The sequence below is a fragment of the Monodelphis domestica genome, chromosome 7 (genome assembly GCF_027887165.1).
Source record: "Monodelphis domestica isolate mMonDom1 chromosome 7, mMonDom1.pri, whole genome shotgun sequence".
Classification (NCBI taxonomy): domain Eukaryota; kingdom Metazoa; phylum Chordata; class Mammalia; order Didelphimorphia; family Didelphidae; genus Monodelphis; species Monodelphis domestica.
This window is the reverse complement of record NC_077233.1, coordinates 12,706,826-12,724,586: the sequence shown is the minus strand read 5'-3', so window position 1 is coordinate 12,724,586 and position 17,761 is coordinate 12,706,826. Positions and strand designations below refer to the sequence as shown.

The 17,761-nt window shown below is 49.7% G+C and overlaps 1 protein-coding gene across 1 annotated transcript; it reads right to left on the bottom strand.

The window, feature by feature from the left end:
* Positions 1-381: 381 nt before the first annotated feature.
* Positions 382-17,552, bottom strand: MYD88 (MYD88 innate immune signal transduction adaptor). The gene is made up of 5 exons (XM_056804205.1): positions 16,847-17,552; positions 11,367-11,501; positions 10,667-10,847; positions 9,251-9,342; positions 382-6,661 (listed from the first exon to the last, which is right to left on the bottom strand). Exons 1-5 carry the CDS (start codon positions 17,196-17,198, stop codon positions 6,507-6,509), a joined length of 915 nt encoding a protein of 304 aa, XP_056660183.1. The 5' UTR covers positions 17,199-17,552; the 3' UTR covers positions 382-6,506.
* Positions 17,553-17,761: the final 209 nt, after the last annotated feature.

Sequence of the window (17,761 nt, the reverse complement as noted above, 5' to 3'; positions counted from 1 at the left end):
ATATATAAATATATGTGTGTGTGTTCATGTCTACACATAGATGTACAGTCACATGTTTTATTTTGGCATATCCTTGGTTTCTCCCCAATTAGAATGTAAGCTCCTTGTGGGGAAAGGGTTGTTTCATTCTTTGAACTTATATCCCCAGTGCCTGGCACATAGTAGGCACTTAATATTTGATTGATTTTAGTTTAACCATTGGATCTGGCATTGGTTTAAGTTGTAGATAAATAAATGGCTAGTAATGTTATTGGTCTTCCATTAGAGAAGATTATCTAACAACAGGCCATGGGGATGGATCTCCCAACCCTGAGCTAGAAAGAATCTTCCTAATCAATGTTTTTCTAAACATCGAGAGTGCGGAAAAAAAGGAACACGATGTCCAGGTTGGCTACACAATGTTTATGACAAATACAAACCAGGCCAATTTATAACAAACAGACAACTGAGCAGAATACAGGAATGAGTCCCACTCATGTAAAAGGAGACCAAGGGAAAGGGACTTCTCTCCACATTCCCTGCCACACCTTTTCCCCCATGATCCCCCACCCCAGGCGAGTTACAGTCATTAAAAGCAGGCTTTACAAGTCATCCATCACCCCTTTGGGCCTAGGAGGGACAAAGTAAAAGCTATTCTCAGCACTGCTGCTAACACAGCTACATGGCTCAGTGCTAGAGCTTTGAGCCTGGAATTAGGAAGCTCAGAAACTTATTACTACCTGTGTGACCCAGAGCTCCTCGCAGCCTCTTCTGTTTCCTCATCTGTAAAATGGGGATCATCGCCATACCTACTTGCCGTGGTTGTTGCAAAAATCAAATGAGATATTTCTAAAGTGCCCAGCACAGTATCTGGCACATTGTAGGGACTTAATAAATGCTTGTTTCTTCCTTTTCATTGCCTTCCCTTCAAGGACTGAGGGATAGAGAAGCAATTTGTCTATGGATATAGGATCATAAATTTAGTTAGAAGTGACCTTGGAGATGATCTAAAACAACTGTCTGATTTTGCAGATGAGGAAAACGGAGACCTGAGGAGTTTTAAGTGACTTGCCCAAGATCACACAGGCAGTGAGCATCAGAGGAATAATTTTATCTCAGTGCCCAACAAAGAATCAAGTAGAACCTCCAAAGTTCAGTAATCCACCCTTTCCAGAGGCAATGGGAGCAGAGATTTGATTTCACTTCTGAAATTATGGGTGGAAATGCCCATGTTTTTTGGGGAAATCCATGTATCCAATCATCAAAGAGCTGCTGGGCTTTGGGGGGCTGTTTATCTATATCATTTTCCTATCTTGTATCAGAGGCCCCACCCAATTGCTGAATTGGGCCAACACGTCTGCTAAATTTGGCCATTGGCCGAGTGCGAGAAATACCCAAGGAAGAAATGAGATTTCTGAGGGACACGAAAGGGTGGTGAGAAAGAGAACCTGAGGTGGAGACCATGGGCCATCTCCATCACTGGAGAAATACCTGCAGTAGAACCTCAGTTGTGTGAGATTTTAGCCCTGCTTTATTTCCAGATTTTCCACTCAATCGTGCCTTTGAGAGGCATCTCCCAGGCTGCTGAAGGGGAACAGTACATCCTGGAACACAAGGAATGGTTTAACCCAACTTCCATCTTTCCCTGCCCTACCTTTTCCCAATGGTCTCAGCATCATAGAAGTCTAAGTAGTGAATGGAATTAAAAGGACCATATGTCCCACTGGCCATGACACCTTCTACTGTGCCACAGACTTGTATTTCCCTGGTCAGTGGATCTCAGCAAAACCCTGCATGGGGGTAGCATGGTCCGTTAAGAGAGCTTTGGATTTGGAGTTGTGAGGTCCTGGTGCAAATCTCAGCTCTTACTTAATAGCTGTGTAACCTTGGACAAGTCATTTCACTTTTTTCTTTTTTTTAAACCCTTACCTTCTGTCTTAAGATCAACACTGTGTGGTAAGGGCTCAACAATATGACTTGCCCAGGATCACACAACTAGTGTCTGAGGTAAAATTTGAATCCAGGACCTTTTATCTCTAGGTCTACCTCTCCTTCCACTGAGCCACCTAGCTGCCTCCATTGTGGAAACTTTAATGGAATCAACTTCACCTTCTCTAGGGCTTTCAGGATTGTTCCACAGTGCTTTCCTCCCAATAACTAGATAAGCTGGGCAGGGCCAAGAGCCCATCTCCCACTATCAGATTAGAACCCAGGTCTCCCTTCTCTGAATAGGTGGGAGACTGCTGGGGCAGAATGTTGTATACCTTGTCAGATGTGGTCAATGTGGATGTGGGAGATATTTTTCCTCAACTGTTTTTCTTGTAACAGTTTTCCATTTGCAGTGGGGAAGCAAAGGAAAGGAGAATCTGTCCCGAAATGACTGTGATACAGAAAACAAGAGCATTTTTTTAAGAAGGGCGAGAGCCCAGGCTAGTTAATCTGTAGGCATGCCAATTCTCATACCAGTGTCCTTCTGCTTTGGGATCACAGTCTCCAATTTGTAAGTATTCTAAAAAAAAAAAGATCAGAAGTCAACTGGCCAACACAAGCTATGTCATTTTACAAATGAAGAAACTGAGGCCCAGAGAGGGGAGCAAATTGCTCATAGTTACATGGCCAGTCACCCTGGCTCGGATGCCCTCTCATCCTTAAACCTCCCTCACTTTGCTGGGGGGATTCTGAACCAACTGGCTTCTTATCCTGACCCAAACGCCAAGTCCAAGGCCATCGTGACCCTACCTAGCTCAGGTCCTACGTGTTACTCATCTATTAAAAAAACCGATTTATTCTTTTAACAAACCGATTCTGACTGACCAAAACGAACATTTCCATAGACAAAGAGTAGGAAAAGAAGGTGGTACATGAAGGCCCAAATAGCCATAATGTACAGCTTAAATTTTTTAAGCATCTAATACATCCAGTATCAGTTTCTAGGCGAAACCTAGTCTTCCCATTGACCTCAGATTCCCATTTCATAAAATAAGTGTAACCGTGCCCTCCCTGCCCGCCTCTTGCTGCTACCTGCAGTATTAAGTGCCTACTACATGCCAAGGGCTATAGCAGCCATGGGGCCACAAAGGCCAAAGTGAAGCTCCCCCAAGGCTTGGTGAGGAATTCTTGGGAACGTCAACTCTCCAGGGCCCAATTCTTCCTCTTTTTCCTTAGAGAGAGGCTGGATTGGACAACCACTAGATTTCTTTCCAATTCCAGCATTTACTCAATCTACTGGTATCTTTCTAAGTAGTAAAAGGGATCACAAGAACAGAAAAGAACGGATTTCTAAAGAGGCCAAACCTAGGAACACAGACCTCCCTTCTCTGAATAGGTGAGAGACTGCTGGGGCAGAATGTTGTATACCTTGTCAGATGTGGTCCATAGTTTTACTTAACTGGTTTTCTGGTAACAGAGTTTTCCATTTGCAGTGAGGAAGCAAAGGAAAGGAGAATCTGTCCCGAAATGACTGTGATACAGAAAACAAAAGCAGAGGGAAAAGTACCTTTTTTAAAAAAGGTGAGAGCCCAGGCTAGTTAACCTGTAGGCATGCCAATTCTCATACCAGTGTCCTTCTGCTTTGGGATCACAGTCTCCAATTTGTAAGTATTCTAAAAAAAAAAAAAGATTAGAAGTCAACTGGCCAACACAAGCTATGTCATTTTACAAACGAAGAAACTGAGGCCCAGAGAGGGGAGCAAATTGTTCACAGTTACATGGTCAGTCACCCTGGCTCAGCTGCCCTCGCATCCTGGAACCTCCCTCACTTTGCCTGGGGGTTTCTCAACCTGCAATCTCTCTCTTCCATGTCAGCCATCTTTCCCCATTGGCGAGTTCCTTTTGGGATCTCCATTTTGGGGATGAAGGCCTAAAGAACTCTGCTTCTTATATAAGGGCTTTGCCACCATACCTCAGGTTCTGCCTTGCCCTAGAACTTCCCTCAGTGCCTAGGGCCTTCTCCCAATGCAATATCCCTTTACCACAAAGGTCTCTTTTGCCCATTGGCAAGTTCCTTTCAGGAACTACATTTTGAGAGTAGACCAAAGATGGTCTTGCGTCATTACCCTTGAGCTGTACTTCTTGACTCTCTTAACTTTGCCCCCATTCCCCTATATGGGTAGCCCTGACACCTTACAGTCCCCTTTGATGAGCTGACTCCTCCATTAGGATACAAGCTCCTTGAGAGCAGGGAATGGTCTTTCTTTTTGCTTGTAGTCATCTCCCAGGTCTTAGCACAGTGCCTGGCACATGGTTGGTGCCTAATAAATGCTTGCTGTCTATAAAGCCCAGGCAGGGCCACTGGGCTCTGACTTCTAGTCTCAGGCTCTTTCCATTCCTTATGGAATCCTCTTTAATTCAGAAAAACCAGTATAGCCAGCTTTGGAGCTCCCCAGCTAGGGTAGAGCCAGAATCTGCTGACTTTGGTGAGCTGTGAAGCAACTCTCAGAAGGCAGAGGTCAAAAGCTTAAATACAGTGTTTCAGAGGAAGTGCTGCTGATAATATGACTTCTCCTTTTTCTCCTAACAACTTTCAAAATGTTCTCAATGTGGTCCCCCATTTGTCCCCAACAAACCTTCCACCAGAGCCACAACTAAGGTGAGGCAACTAGAGCTTTTTTCCCATGGTGATAAAATCTGAACATTTTCAGTTCAGCAGTATAGACACAAGTGAGATTAGCTAGAAATAATAATTAATTTCAAAAGAAGTTTCCTTTCCCCTTGCAGCCACCATGTCCCAGATATGCTCTTGGCTCAACCCACTGGCCCAGCTGATTCTCATCTCTCCTAGGCTTCCCGATGGCTTTTGAGGACACATTTTGTGCCTCCTGCTCTGGGCCCATTCCTTGCCACTTGTCCTGCCACCTCTTAATGGAGTAGCCAAAGAGAAGAGCCTAGTTGCCCCAGTGCTGAGTTCAGGTTTGTTCTAGCAGCAAGGAATATGCTCCTTTGAATTGGAAACAATCATCAGAGTCGCCTTACTCTTAGAGGGAGAAATAAGTATCTTACTTCTGGGATAGGATGGTTGGTAGTAACAATACAGCAGTGAAATATTCACATAAGGGGTTGCCATGAAGGACCCCAGCATCATGGACACTGAGATGCCACACACTGAACCTAAAGAGCAGAACTAGGGGGGAGGAGATCAGAGCTTTGTCCCAGGATGCTGAACTTAGAGGGCACCCAATCAGGACTTGAAGTCCTTTCACCGCTGTAAACAGCAGAGCTTAGAACCTAGTTAGGAAGCTATCTGGAAAGAGCTACTTCTCTTTGATACCCTGCTACTTCCTACTCCCTAGCACCCCTCCAACAACAAATCTACCAGTGTCATGGGGTCTTAATCTCCCCACTGCCATGGGGCCATGTCCTGCCCATCTCTAACTGCAAGCAAGTACCTTATATTCATACTTTTCAGGGGTGATTGCCGGTGGGTCCCTCAGGTGCAAAAATTCCTACTTGGGGCTCCATAGTATAAAGGGGTATTTACTGAGTAAGCAGCTGTCCTCCTTTTCTAGCTATTAGTGGCTGTCCCTTGAGCTTGGCACCACCAACAACAGTCAGGCTAATTCCGTGGGGAACCTACATCGACCTTCCCTCTCTGGGGCAGAGGGTGGGGACTGTGAGGGAAGGTGGCATATCCAAGAGGTATTCTGGATGCACTAGTCTCTTACATTTGGCCAGTACTAGTCATCTGCTTCTGGTTTCTCTACTGGAGAGAATGATATCCACACTATGAATGAAGGAAATGATTCATCAAATCCCAAGGAAAATGAAAACATAATAAAGGAGCACACAACTGCCCCTAAAGAATTCAAGGCCACCCGGCCCCAGACGAACTGTACGCCAAGACAACTGGTGGATGTGACTGCAATCCATTTGAGGAATCATGGGAAATGAGAGGTGAGGCCCGCCTGGAGATAGGCAGATGTTGTCCTGATTTTCAGAAAAGGGGAAGAAGGTGGATGCTTCAAACTCTGGATTGGGGAACTCAATCTCAATTCCCTGTAAAGTTCTCGAAGGGATTATTAAAGAGGTGATTCGTAGGCATTTAGAAACGGAAACAGTGATCCTTGTTTCCGTAGCTTTCCACACAAGGTATCTCCAAGACTTGTTCTTTCAAAACAAGCCAGTCAAACTCTCTCTTTTTTTTTTCCTTTTTTTAAGGGCTACTCAACCAGTAGGCATCATGACGTAGTGGATAAAGCTCAAGGCTTGAAGCCACGATGACCTGGGTTCAAAACCGGCCTCTAACACTTACTAGTTGTGTGACCTGGAGCAAATCCTCTAGCCACTCGCTGCCTCGGGCATCTCCCTACGGTTCACTTATGGTCATACGATGGATTTAGAGTATCCCACGTACGAAACTCAACATAGCTGCAGACAGGAGACAACATGCGATACAGACTTCGGCTGCGTCTGTGGGCGTAGCTTTGGCCAGACAGAAGCAAGGCTTTGCCGCAACCCCTGAAGGGTCAGGCAGTCTTTGGAGGCCCTCATCCAAGAGTGAAACTGTGGGTGACCTCACACTGCAGGGCGCTTCAGGGCAGGGAAAGAGCTTTGGCGAGCCGTGGCCAAAACCAGCTCTTGGTGCAAGGGTTGGTGTAGTCACAGATGGTGATAAAACGCAGGATGCTGGGGAATTCCTTCTTCATCTCCTTGTACTTGACAGGAATCAGACGCTTCTGGCGAGTCCCTGCAAAAGAAGCAGGGTCAGCAAACCAGGAGGGCAGGGGCCGAGGGCACCACACACAGGGCTGGCACACAATAAGGGCTCACCAGGTGGGCACAGGGCAGAGCAGGCACATTGACACAACCACATTTCCTACTCCAAAGGACACAGACCAACCCTGACTCTTTGAATTTGGCTTTTGCTTACACCAGCAATCCTGGACTTAGCTGGGTCCCTTCTCCCACAGAACAGCAGTCCCTAGACCACACTCCCAGAAACCATGCATTCCTCTGTGGGGACGCTGACATCAGCCCTGAGACTGATCTGGCATGATTGAGTGAATAAATGAAAAGATTTAGAAGACGAAGCCGGACTCCAAGCAGATGAAAAATGAATCATGAGATGGAACAGCTGGGTGGCTCAGTGGATTGAGAGCCGGGCCAGGATACAGGAGGTTCCAATCTGGCCTTAGATACTGCCCAGCTGTGTGACCCTGGGCAAGTCACTTCACCTCCATTGCCTAGCCCTGACCACTCTTCTGCTTTGGAACCATTACAGTGTTGAGTCTAAGATGGAAGGAAGAGAAGAGTTTTAAAAAACCAAGAAGGGTGCCAGAGAACAGAGCAGGGCAAAGGCTAACCAAGGACACCTACATACCACCATGACAACGATGACCATTACTACTATTGCTGGGGACCAACTTGCCTAAGCCACCTTTGCTAGCTGGCCCTAAACCATGTTCACATTTTTTCCATTTTTCCATCCAAGGAAACCCAGGCCAGTTCAGGCACTTGCCAACCATCCTGTTACTCCCCCCACCCCCACCCCTTTCTAGCTTTTGCTCTGGAAACACTAGCCCAATCCATGCTCCCAGGGCTTCTGGAAAGGGCCTGATATTGAGTTGCCTTCTGGCTGGACTAAGGCCAGGACTCCCTGCCCCAGCCACTCCACTAGGTGCTCTCCAATAGGTGCTCTGCCCCCCTTTAGAATGCAAACTCCAGAAGGACAGAGACTTTGCACCTCTAGAAGGTGCTTAATAATTGCTCTTTCACTCACTCATCCTTTCATTCATTCATTGTTTAGAGAAGGGAAGGCAGCAGGAGCTCTTTTGCTTTTCTTAACTAAGGACCTCATTGAAGGGGTTAAGAATGAAAAGAATCAAAACACATTTAATTAAAAAAAAGAATAAAGAGATTCCAAACCGAGAGAGTATGAAAAAGTAGCCCAGTGTGGCTGTCAGTGATGTTCGGACACATCTGTGCACATTCAGAAACCTGAACGCACCGAGTTTGGGCCTGGCCTAACCCTCTCCTTCCCCCACTGGGGCCAGCCCTGGCCCTAGTAGTTCGTCTGACCCCAGTGGGTAGGACACAGAAGAGAACATCCCCTCACATCAAAAATCACCCAGTAGGGCCCTGCTTTTCCAGAAGGGGCCTCTGGCCACTCGGAATCTTGTATGGAAGAGATGCTTAATATAGTAGATTAAAGCATTTATTAAGCACTCTCCAGGGGCCAGGCAACCAAGCAAAAGAGTCACTGCCCTACAGGTGCCCACATTCTAATGGGTGGCTGGGAAATGGGGGCATAGGGAGGTCACCTGATTGAATGAAGGAAGATGTTCTGGATCTCTCTCTCTCTCTGTCTGAGTCTCTTTGTCTCTCTCTCCCTCTGTCTCTCTGTCCCCCCCCCCATCTCTGTCTCTCTCCCCCCCTCACCTCTCTCTGCTGTTTCTGTCTCTCTTTTTCTCTATCTTCCTGCGTCTCTCTCTCTCTTCCCTTCTCCCTCTCCCTTCCTCTCCTTTCTTCCTCTGTCTCTTTCTCCATTTCTCTCCTCCTCCTTTCCTCCCCTCCCTTCTCCCCTTTTCCCCTTCTCCCTCTCCCCATCTCTCTTCTTCCTTTCTTCCTCTGTCTCTTTCTCCATTTCTCTCCTCCTCCTTTCCTCCCCTCCCTTCTCCCCCTTTTCCCTTCTCCCTCTCCCTTCCCATCTCTCTTCTTCCTTTCTTCCTCTGTCTCTTTCTCCATTTCTCTCCTCCTTTCTTTCCCCTCCCTTCTCCCCTTTTCCCCTTCTCCCTCTCTCTTCCCATCTCTCTTCTTCCTTTCTTCCTCTGTCTCTTTCTCCATTTCTCTCCTCCTCCTTTCCTCCCCTCCCTTCTCCCCTTTTCCCCTTCTCCCTCTCCCTTCCCATCTCTCTTCTTCCTTTCTTCCTCTGTCTCTTTCTCCATTTCTCTCCTCCTCCTTTCCTCCCCTCCCTTCTCCCCCTTTTCCCTTCTCCCTCTCCCTTCCCATCTCTCTTCTTCCTTTCTTCCTCTGTCTCTCCATTTCTCTCCTCCTCCTTTCCTCCCCTCCCTTCTCCCCCTTTTCCCTTCTCCCTCTCCCTTCCCATCTCTCTTCTTCCTTTCTTCCTCTGTCTCTTTCTCCATTTCTCTCTTCCTCCTTTCCTCCCCTCCCTCCTCCCTCTCCCTCCTGTCTCTCTCCTTTTCTCTTTTTCTCTGTGTCTCTCCTCTCCACCCTTCTCCCTCCTTCTCTGTCTGTCTCTCCTCAGTCCTGGCTCTATGCCCCATGCTCCCAGAACCCATAAAGCTCCTCTCTCAGGCAGGTCCCAGGGGATGCTTACCTGGACCCAGGCTAAGGGCAAACTTGGTCTGGAAGTCACATTCATTGCTCTGCAGATATTCATCTGAAACTACAACGACCATCCTGCGACACCTGGAGAGAAGCAGAGGCAGTTTGGAAGCTACTATTGCAGCTTAGTGGTTCAGGCACTGGGCCTGTGGTCAGGGAGCCTCTAGTTCAAGTCTGGCCTCAGACACTCTGGACAAGTCACTTAATCTCCCTCTGCCTCAGTTTTCTCAACTGTAAAGTGGGGATAATAATAGCAGGGTTGTTGTGAAGACCAAATGAGCTAATATAAAGTGCTTAGCATGGTGCCTGGACAGAGAAGAAGCTTAATAAATCCTTGTTTTGTTCCCTCCTTCACTGGTCTTCATCAGTGGGAGAAACTCTCAGGGAAGAATCTCCCTTTGCTGGTCTAAATCAATTCATCTTCGATGTTAAGCGTCGTCCTTGAGAAGTTCAGTGCCTTCTCCCCTCTCTCAGCCGGGAGGTGTCAGAGGTAGGACCTGAACCCATGGCTTCCTGACTCCAAGGTCAGCTCTCTCTCCACTCAGCCATGCTGCCTCTCTTTACAGTCCCAGATTTAGAGCTGAAAGGAATCTTTGAGGTCATCGGGGCCAAGCCCTTTATTTTATAGAAGAGGAAACTAAGGCTTAGAGAGGCTGTGACCTGCACACCGTCTGACTGTCAACAGGAGCTTTGGGGCAAGATTAGAATCCAGATCCTTTGCCTCTGAATGCCCTTTGCTCGTCTTTTACCTTCATCAGTTCAGTGCGGATGTTCACATGACTGACCTCACAACAGTACATTGAGACTGCAGAGCAGGAGATTTGGGCTCGATACAAAGAACTAACAATTAGAGCTGTTCAAAGTGGAATCAAGTGGTCGCCTTTGGGGAGTGGGTCCCCCCTCACTCAAGGCTGAAAGGCCTCTTCCTGGTTCTAGGGTAGAGGAGATTCTTGTCCTGGGAAGGGCTGTACTCACGGCCTCTCAAGTCTCTTCTTAAAAAAAGAAAACAAACCAAAAAACCACACCTTCTGTCTTGGAATCAATACTGGGTATTGGTTTCAGGGCAGAAGAGTGGTAAGGGCTAGGCAATGGGGGTAAAGTGACTTGCCCAGGGTCACCCAGCTGGGAAGTGTCTTGAGGCCAGATTTGAACCCAGGACCTCCCATCCTTAAACCTGGTTTTGAGCCACTGAACCAATTGGTCCCACTCCCTCAAAAGTCTCTTCTAAAAAGTGACAGTCTGTGACGGTCTGACATAGGCAGGGAAGTTCTGAGTCTGTTCATTTTACAGATAGGGACACTGAGGCTCAGATGCCATCGAGAGCCACCCAGTTAATTCATGGCAGAGACTAGGACGTGGGTCTCGTGCCTCCTAGAGCAGGGCTCTGGTCTGCCCCCTTCCCACTGACCTCTTCTCAATCAGCTCGCTGGTGATAGACCAAACGCAGGTGCCAGGCAGGACGTCCCGATCAAACACGCACAGCTTCAGGCGGCAGTCTGACTGTTCCAGGTGCTGAATCATCTCCTGGACAAACTGGATGTCGCTGGGGCAGTAGCAGATGAAGGCATCGAAGATTTCTGGCATTTGTCCTGGGGGCCGAGGGGAGGGGGAGGAAGGCCAGAGGTCAGGAACCCCGACAGATCCCCACCACCATCCTCCCATTTCCCTGGCTGCTGAGGTCGCACGCACGCACGCACGGACCGACAGACAGACAGACATTCCTATCGACTTCAAGCAAATCATTTCCATTAACCTCAGTGTAAACATCTCAATCCCTCCGTTTCAGCTGCTCTAATAATCGCTGGTAAAGTTGTCTTTACGAGAAGCCAAACTCTCCATGATACATCAATGGATTCATTAAAAACTTGAGCTGATCTGCTCGGATCATCGTCATGAGAAGTCTAGACTCCCTGAGGTCATATGGTGGCACGAGGGGATGGGGGAAGAACCCCGGTGGAGGAGACTGGGAGAAGGTGGCTTGGCTTTGCCACAGATCATCCACAAAGACAGCAGACCACACGGGGCTCAGTGGTCGTGGACCGCCCTGTACAACCATGAGCCCGCCTGAGTCTGCCAAGGTTTCCTCTTTCCTCTGCCCCATTCATTACCCAATGGGTCATCCAGAGTGGTGATGCCCGCCAGCTCAGCTGTTTGAGCTATGCTGCTGTCCACATTGGGCACCTGCAAGGGCTTCTCTGCTTCCTCCTGCTCCTTCTTCTTCAGGTATTTCTGACAGTCCTCATCTGTGAGGAAAGCAGACAAAATATTCATTGGAGCTTCCCTGCCCCGACTGTCCTAGTCTGCCATTTCCTTCCTTCATTTCTTTCTTCCTTCCTTCCTCTCTTTTTCCTCCTTCCTTCCTTCCTTCTTTCCTCTCTCTCTTCCCCCTCTCTCTTTCTGTCTGTCTCTCCCTCTCCCTCTCTCTCTCCCCCCTCTCTTTCTGTCTGTCTCTCCCTCTCTCCCCCCCTCTCTTTCTGTCTCTGTCTGTCTCTCCCTCTCTCTCTCTCCCCCCTCTCTCTTTCTGTCTGTCTCTCCCTCTCTCCCCCCCCCTTTCTGTCTCTGTCTGTCTCTCCCTCTCTCTCTCTCTCTCTCTCTCTCTCTCTCTCTCTCCTTCCATCTTAGAACTGAAGGGTTCTCCACCCTATGAGCCACCTAGCTGCCTTCTCCGATCTCCCTTCACAAGGTGCACCGCCAGGCCACCCTTCCCTGGAAGCTAGGACGCAGATAAAGCCCCCTCGGGGGCTGCTGAGTGGGGAGGGTGGGTGGGAGGTGGGATTTGATGGCCTCCGCGGTCCTTGCCACCTGGAAATCTTCACGCCCATCTCTTAGAATCCCCATTTCCCCTCAAGATGCAGCCCAAGAGCCGCCTTCTTCACATGAAGCCCCGTCTGCACACGCCTGGCTACGGTACACTGCTTCCCCCAGCTTGATTTTAAGCTCCTGGAAGGCAAGGACTGTTTCATTGGTCAGTATATTCCTGTCACCTCGCCCAGTGCCTGGCCATCTGAATGGAGCCAGGCCAACGCCAAGAGGCAGGATCTACGAACTTGTATTTGTTTTAAATCCTTCCCTTCCCTCGGTGTACTGGTTCCAAGGCAGAAGAGCAGCAAGGGCTGGGCAATGGGACTTGCCCAGGGTCACACAGCTAGGCGTATGTGAGGCCACGAATATATACTTTTTGACTGACAGCCCAATGTTTTTCTGGCTACAGGCCTTATTTATTACCCCATTTTACAAATGAGGGAATCAAGGCCCAGAAAAGTTGAATGGACTTGCCCAGCGTCACACGTGGCGACTCCAAGGCCAATGCCCTATCCATTGCACCAAACTGTCTTCCAGCATTGTCCCAGCCCAGGCATCACCCATCAGCCAGATCTACCCAATGAACAAACAAAATGGGCCTCTGGCCACAGGCTGACTTCAGCCCGACCAGGTTCTAGAAGAGGCTAGGGGAGAATGGCTTCGAAGCACCAGGAAAGGGAAGTGGAGATCCCTCAAAAACAAGCTCTACCAGTTTAACCCAATCTCCTTCTTTGACAAGGCGGCCCGAGGAATTCGAGACATCCAAGCCCTGCATTTCAGAGGATCATCGCAGAGTCTTTCAATCATAGTCTTTGGGGACACGCTGTGGACTGGGTGCGAGCCCCATTGGGTGACCTGAGAAAGAACTGAGCCTCTACTGCAGTCCTGTGGGAGGCCCACGATCCGAGGATGGAGGATAGATTTGAGACCTCAAAAGAATGATAGAGGCCAAGACAACGGCTGAATCAGAGGAGATGTTCTGGGGAAGGCGGCTTAGACTCGCTTTGGTTGGTCCCAGATGCAGGAAGCACTGGGGGAAGTTAAAGACACGGATTTCTGCTGGCTAGCATTCTGCATTGTAGGAGTCATCCAAAAGTGGAAAATAGGCAAGTTAGGTAGAGAACCGGATAGCGTGCCGGGCCTGGAGTCAGGGAGACTCATCTTCCTGAGGTCAAATCTGGCCTCAGATACTTACTGGCTATGTAACTCTGGGCAAGGCACCTCACCCTTTCTGCCTCAGTTTCCTAGTCTGTAAAATGAGCTGAAGAAGCGAACCACTCCCATATCTTTGCCAAGAAAATCCATAATAGGGTCACAAAGGGTCAGACCTGCCTGAAAAGCATTCAACAACAAAAAGTAGAAATGGGCTGCTTCGATAAGTAATGAGCTCCCCATCATTAGGGCTTCCCAAGCAGAATTTCCATGTCAAGGATTCCTGCTCAGTTAGGTACAGAAGGTAAGCTTCTGGAGGAGAGGGATAGTTTGAATTTTACAGTTATCCCTTCCACATCGTGGGGATTAGAGGTATAGATCCCGTGATCTGGAAAATCCATGTAAACTTTTTTGCTCTCCCTTCATACCAGAGAAGAAATTTTTCTTTTGTTCTTATGGGGTGTTGTTTAGAGTACCTTAGTGCAAAAATTGGGTTAAGTATGCATTTCTGAGTTTCTAAATTTTTTCTGTGTCATCTGCTGGCTTTTGTGTGCCATTTGTGGCTTCCACAAAACTGTGCCCAAATCCCCATTTGATTTCTTCTTCTGACCTGAGCTATATTGAAACTACAATGCAGAAAATTGTGATGTGGAAAGGATAACTGCATTTCGGTTTTTAGTCATTATATCCATTTGGTATGACGACTTTCAGACAGCAGGTGCTTCCTTTACTGATCTGAAGGAATTATAAGAGCCCTTCCAACCCTGTGATCATGCTTCTATAAGATGCTGTGAGATCACAGGCCATTTCACCTCCCTCTGCCTCAGTTTCTTCATCTGTAAATCAGGGATAAAAATACCTTTGTAACTGAGGGTGACTGTGAAGATCAAGTGAGATCATATTTAGAAAGCATTTTAGAAATGTAATTAGCGGGGGTAATTGGGTAGTTCAGTGGATTGAGAGCCAGGTCTAGAGATGGGAGGTCCTGGGTTCAAATCTGACCTCAGATACTTCCTAGCTGTGTGACCCTGGGCAAGTCACTTAACCCTCATTGCCTAGATCTTGCTACCCTTCTGCCTTAAAACCAACACAGAGTATTGATTCTAAGGTGGAAGATAAGGGTTTTTTTTAAAAAAGTGTGATAGAGATGACAGTCAGCAAACATTTATTAAGCACCTACTATGTGCCAAACACTGTGATAAGTGCTGGAGATACAAAGAAAGATGAAAGACAGTTCCCTGCCCTGTAGGAGCTCCCAGGCAATGTGCAAACAACTGTTTACAGTTTGAAGGAACAGATGAATGAAGAGATGCAGGATAAACAGAAGAGAATCTCAGAGGGAAGATACAACTGAGGAGTCCAGAAAGGCTCATTGCAAAAGGGAGACTTTAAGCTGGAACTCGAAGGGAGTCAACAAGTGGAGATGAGGAGGTAGAGTGTTCCAGGGATAGGAAACAATTGGTCATAAGCAATCATAAGCTAGGAAATGGGGGGCTGTGTTCGAGGTCAGTGTCACAGGATCCCAGTGTGCACAGAGGGCAGAAGGATGGAAAGAGGGGGGGAAGGAGCCTACAAAGGGCTCTGTCCACTAAACAGAAGATGTGATACTTGATCCTGGAGGTGACAGGGAGCTACTGGAACTGTGGTCTGACTCCTACTTTAGCAACATCGCCTGGGCATGCGGGCTCTCACCATCATCTCCATCATCACCAGAGAGCTTCTTAAGGTGTTCATATGAAGGCAAGAGAACCACTTGGAGATGGTGTAGACAAGGATCCTGTACTGGGCAGAGGTTTGGCCCAAATGCCCTCTGGGATGCTTTCCAATGCGGAGATTCTATGACTATCTGTTTCCCGTGCTTCTCTAAGTCAGCAGTGACCCTTTCCACTGGGGCATGTCCAATCCATCATTGGCTGCTCCCTGTCTCCTTTTCCAGACCCAAAGGCTCCCTGGAGTTGCCTAGAGATTCCCAGCTCTAAGGGCTGGAGGGTCTAGAGGACATGCAGGAAACTGGGGGCTCCCAGAGAAAAGCTCAAGGTCCTCTGTGTCCTTTGCCAGCTCTCCCATGGGACCTCTTCTCTTCTTCCTCTATACTATCTTACTTGGCGATGTCCTCAGCTCCTATAATCTCATTTATCTCCATATCTCAGGTCTATTTGCCCCACTAAACCTCTCTCCTGGCTTCCATGTTCCCACCTGCCGTCTCCTGGGCATCTTAAACTCAGCTTGTTCAAAATGGAACCCAGTGTCTTTCCCCATTCAGACTTCACTGTCAGACATCCCCACGTCAATCTCTTCCTCCCTAATCATCCACATCCTATCAGTTGCCTAACTTTTTAGCAGCGTTTCTCTTGGGCTCCTCCCCCTTTCTGTTGATACTGAAACACCCCGAAGCTGGCCCTCCAATGGATGGACCAATGGATGACTGTAATGGGTTGCCAATTGGCCTCGATGGCTCCATATCTCCCCACTTTAGTCCACCCCCTACTCAGCGTCAATTGATCTTCCTAAAGTGGAGTTTAAGCATCTCTCCCCCCTCTTCAGTAAGCTGCTGTGGCTCCCTAGCACCCTTGGGATCAAGCCTACAAGCTTCTCAGCGGCTTCTAAGCCCCTTCTTAGCCTTCCAGTCTTCTTCCGCCTAACCTGCCCCTCCCCCCTCGCTCCTCAGCCCCCCCCCCATGGTGATGTAGTGACTGTTCTCCCACAGGACATCCTATCTCCCAATCCCAAGTTTTCACCGGTTGCCCCCATTCCCAGAACTCTCTCCCTCGGGATCTCTGCCTCTTGCCTTCCCTGGTTCCCTTCAGGGCTCAGCTAAAGTCCCGCCTTACCTGAAGTCTCTCCCAGCCCTGCTTAATCTCAGTGCCTTCCTCTGGGAAGAAGCCCAGTTTATCGGGTGGGGAGCCTGTTTGTCTACATTCGTTTGGGTGGTGTCTCCCCGCTTAGCCGGGGAGCTCCTTAAGACCAGGGACCCCCCTTCTGACGTTCTCTGTATCCCCAGCGCCTGGCGCACAGTAGGAGCTTAATGCAGGCCAGCCGAATGCCTCGAATTGGGTACCCAGAGGCCAACAAGCAAAGAAGGGAGGAGTCCCCCGTAAGCCCGTTCAGGGTTTGGATCTGGGAGAAGCTTGCCCACACCTGTGGAAGGAGACAGACAAGGAAGGGCAGTGAAGGGGAAGGAGAGGCTGGCGTAGGGGTACGAGAGGTTGGCGTAGGGGTACACAGGGCGCCAGTGGAGAGAGTCTCGAAGACTGTCAGGAACTGGAAGTAACGTTGAGAAGGGCGGTGGTCACGGTGTTACGTTGGGAGAAACCGAGGCCAAAAGGGGAAATAGCTAGACCCAAATCGTCTGTACCTTAGTGCTCCCAAACTAGGTCCTCTGATAGTCAGGGCTCTCTTTTCCCGACGCCCTGTGATGGCGTTGAGATGGATTGGGACGCTAGGGAGCCGGGATGGCTAAGGGTCCCAGGGCCAGGGCAGGGACGGCGAACGGTAGGGCCAGTACCAAGGGCGAGGGAAGGGCGGGGCAGTGAAAAACAGCAGAGGGAGGAGGCTGGGAGACAGGGAGACGGGATAGGGGTGGGGGATAGAGGAGGGCGGGAGAGGGGACAGACGGCCGCGGGGAGCCCCTCACCGATGCTGGGCCGCAGGTCGTTGAGCACATCGAAGCGCTCGAGCTTGGCCAGCAGCTGAAGTAAGCGGCCCACTGTGGCGTGCTCGCGCCGCTGCCAGGCTTCCAGAAGGCGGCCGGTGGGGTCGCGCTCCGCCTGCAAGTTGACGATCTCCAAGTACTGGAAGCCCAGCTCCTCTGCCAGCGCGGGCCAGTAGGCCGCCACCTGGGTGGGAGGGTTCAGGTAGAGCGCCAGGCGCCCGCGCACCGAAAAGTTGAGCGCCACCAGGGGCACGTCGTGCAACTCGGGGCCCGAGGCCGAGGCCGAGGCTCGGGCCGTTACGGCGCGGCTGGGGCTGGGGTCCTGGCGAGCCATGGCGGGTACGGGCTCGGGATCCGACTACTTCCCCATCTCGCGGACGTCAGCGCCTCCTCCCTCACCGCCCCGTCCGGTTTCACTTTCTTGGCGCGCCCCGCCCCAGGGCCCGTCCAGTCTTCCTCTCCGGCCCCTCCCCCCGGCACATCTGGCCTCCAGCTGCGCTCCCCTGGGGCGAGCGGGACAGCCCGGACGCCCCACTGCCCCTAGGGGTACGGAGGGCACGGAGTAGAGGGGATTCTGGGAGGCGGAAAAAGGAGAAAGTCTCCGACCCAACCTCCGATTCTGGCAGCACGCAGGGGCGGAGCCAGGACGCGGAAGAACCTGGGACCCGGCCGACCTCCCGGCAAAAGTCTCCAGGGCTATCTAAGGGAGGGGAGATCCGAAGAGATTTAGGAAGCTGAGCCTGGGAATAGCCGGGAGACAGACTGCTGAGACGGGGCGAGAACGTCGAGCCGCCTCCTGCTCAGTTAGGGGGAGTTTGACTTGCTGGCCCTACTGGTCACGGGCTGCTTCCCAGTAAAGAATGGAGCGGCTGCCTGCCACTCATCTCTCAAGAACAA